Source organism: Limulus polyphemus, unplaced genomic scaffold (assembly GCF_000517525.1).
Source record: "Limulus polyphemus unplaced genomic scaffold, Limulus_polyphemus-2.1.2 Scaffold1112, whole genome shotgun sequence".
NCBI classification, from domain to species: Eukaryota; Metazoa; Arthropoda; class Merostomata; order Xiphosura; family Limulidae; genus Limulus; species Limulus polyphemus.
In genome coordinates this window covers 303,597-306,141 of record NW_013666722.1, presented here as the reverse complement: position 1 = coordinate 306,141, position 2,545 = coordinate 303,597, and the positions used below count along the sequence as shown (strand labels likewise).

The 2,545-nt window shown below is 33.0% G+C and overlaps 1 protein-coding gene across 1 annotated transcript in view; it reads right to left on the bottom strand.

The window, feature by feature from the left end:
• Positions 1 to 2,545, bottom strand: part of LOC111086450 (DNA helicase MCM9-like) — a 48,058-nt gene that overhangs the window by 30,102 nt on the left and 15,411 nt on the right. Inside the window, exon 3 of the mRNA XM_022389371.1 lies at positions 1,472 to 1,613. Within this exon, the coding sequence (XP_022245079.1) occupies positions 1,472 to 1,613 (142 nt within the window). The remainder of the gene's footprint in view (positions 1 to 1,471; positions 1,614 to 2,545) is intronic.

Genomic DNA, 2,545 nt, shown 5'->3' with positions numbered 1-2,545 from the left:
ACTCTGGCTTTCTCTCAATTGTTGGAGTCTTTCTTCTTGTTTGTTTTCTTTCTCTTCCATCCACTGCTGTAGTCTCTCTTTTTGTTCATTTTCTTTCTCCTCCAACCACTGCTGTAGTCTCTCTTCTAATTTATTTTCTCGGACTGATTACAGCAGATGTTAGAGGAAAAAGAAAAGAAACAAAGAGAGAGTGCAACAGTGGCAGCTCGAAGAGCAAAATAAAAGAGAGATTACAGTAGTTGTTGAAGGAAAAAAGAAAAGAAACAGGAAGAACGAGAAAAGAAAGAAGAAGAGAGATTACAGCAGTTGTTGGAGGAAAAAGAAAAGAACAAGAAGACTTCTTGTTTCTTTTCTTTTTCCTCCAGCAACTGCTGTAATCTCTCTTCTTGTTTCTTTTCTTTTTCTTCCAGCAACTGCTGTAATCTCTCTTCTTGTTTCTTTTCTTTTTCTTCCAGCAACTGCTGTAATCTCTTTTGTTTATTTTGCTGTTCGTGCTGCTGCTGTTGCAGGTTTTCTTGCCACTACCGTTGTCTCTCTTATTGCTTCTTTTCTCATTCTTCTTGTTTTTTTTTGCTGTTCTTGTATTGCTGCCATCAAATCTGCTAAGCTGTAGTTTGATTTGCCACTTCTCGTTTCCATCTTCTTTTTCTTTTCTGTCCCACTTTCTGACACCAATTTGTTGCATATCTGCTTGTTTGTTAATTTTCGGTATATATTCTTTCTGAGGAACTTCAGCGGTGCAAGTTACTTCTTGATTAAAACTAGTTTATTTTTTCTCGATACAACTTTTTAATACACAGAATTTCCACAGTTACTTTAAACTTAACAACCTATATAACATGCTATAAATCACAGTGATTCATACACTTTACTTACAGCGCCTACTGTTCGCTTGACTCAATTATCTATCTCTTCAATCCTGCTGTTTTTTCTCGCCAGACTTATATACTATAAAAAAACAAGACGGCTAGCTAACACTCGAACATTCACGTGGTTCCTTGATAATTCGAGAAACTCCAGCTCACATGCTCCCAGCGTCAAGCGACTTCCGCTGTCGTAACAATACTGTACACGTGTACAGAAATTTGTAAATGCAAGATGTGTAATGAATTATCATTTGATTCATGATAAGTATTTGAAAGCTTACACCTGGACATTTATATCAGGTACTAGCTCAATCACTAACTTAAATCTTGATTTCATTTTGCTCAGGTAGAAAAATATATTATTTGTTGCACGATGTCTTTATATTTTTCAAATGAATTTTCATTCCATGAAAATAGGGGTAAGTGCACATTGCTTTTATGTCTATCTTGAACAAGTGGTATATGTACTTCACCTAAATTTCCAGCACTACAAATACTTCAAAACTTTATGTATTAACAAAAAAATAACAAAACTTGGTTTTTTTTCAGAAGTAGAATTGTTCATTTCTGTTCTCCAAACATATAGGCATGAAAATACAACTTACCATTTTCTCTTTTGATTCATGGTTTTGATATATATCATGGCTTGTGCTAACCATGGCTTTATCAAAAAGATTCAATACTTGTTGTGGCCTTGCAAGAAGTTCTTCTCCTATATCCACACTTTTCTCAAACAAGCTCATTGCACTAAATAAAAAAACGTATAAAAGAAAAGTGACCAATAATAAGTCAGTCAGCCATCCATCAGAACTAAAAGTTTTTGTTTACATTTTTACACATTCTCATTTATGTTGACCTGTATGTTAATTAACGTTCCAAGGTGTAGAAGATTAAGACATTATACCTAACTACCATTTTAATCTGTAACAGAATATTTACTTTTCTATACTCAATACCAGATCACTTTTCAATAGGTAGATTGCCTTGATCAGAAGTTAATACAAGTTACACCAAGTATGGTTAGCTTTCTCAATGTTCATTGTTTATAGAGTAAATAACAAGAAATAAACTTATCATAATCAGTAGAAAACTATTGCATTTGTACATATATTGTTATAGTTAAAGATTTGAAACTTTTGAATACCATAGTTACCACTTTTGTATCAAATCAATTACATATTTTTCACTAACATGTTTCCTTTTCCCTTCCATACTCTATTAAATAGACTTTTTAGAAAATGCTGAAATTATTTCAATCCGTAAAAGACAAAGTTTTGCATTTTCCAAAAAGTCTTTACTTAATAGATAATTTTTACCTCATCAACATTTATAATGTTTTGTAATCTAAGTTTGGAATGATTGACAAATCCACTCATAGAAGAGAAATTCATCAAAAAGTGACTGATACGCATTGTAATCAGTTCTTTTCTATAACCAAAATATTATAAGATGGGGAAATCACCCACGCCTCACTGATCAAAGGCTAATCATATCACCGTCCTTCTAGAACATTCTATGTCTTTCTCTTACCTCTGCAATACTAAAAACCAGAATATCCATACTGAGATGGAAGGAACCAGCATATCATAAGGATCAATGTTTCACCAAATGTGGGGTTCAGACCATGACAATCAAAGGAAATTAATGGCAAAGCTTTAAAAAAAAACAGTAGAATTATG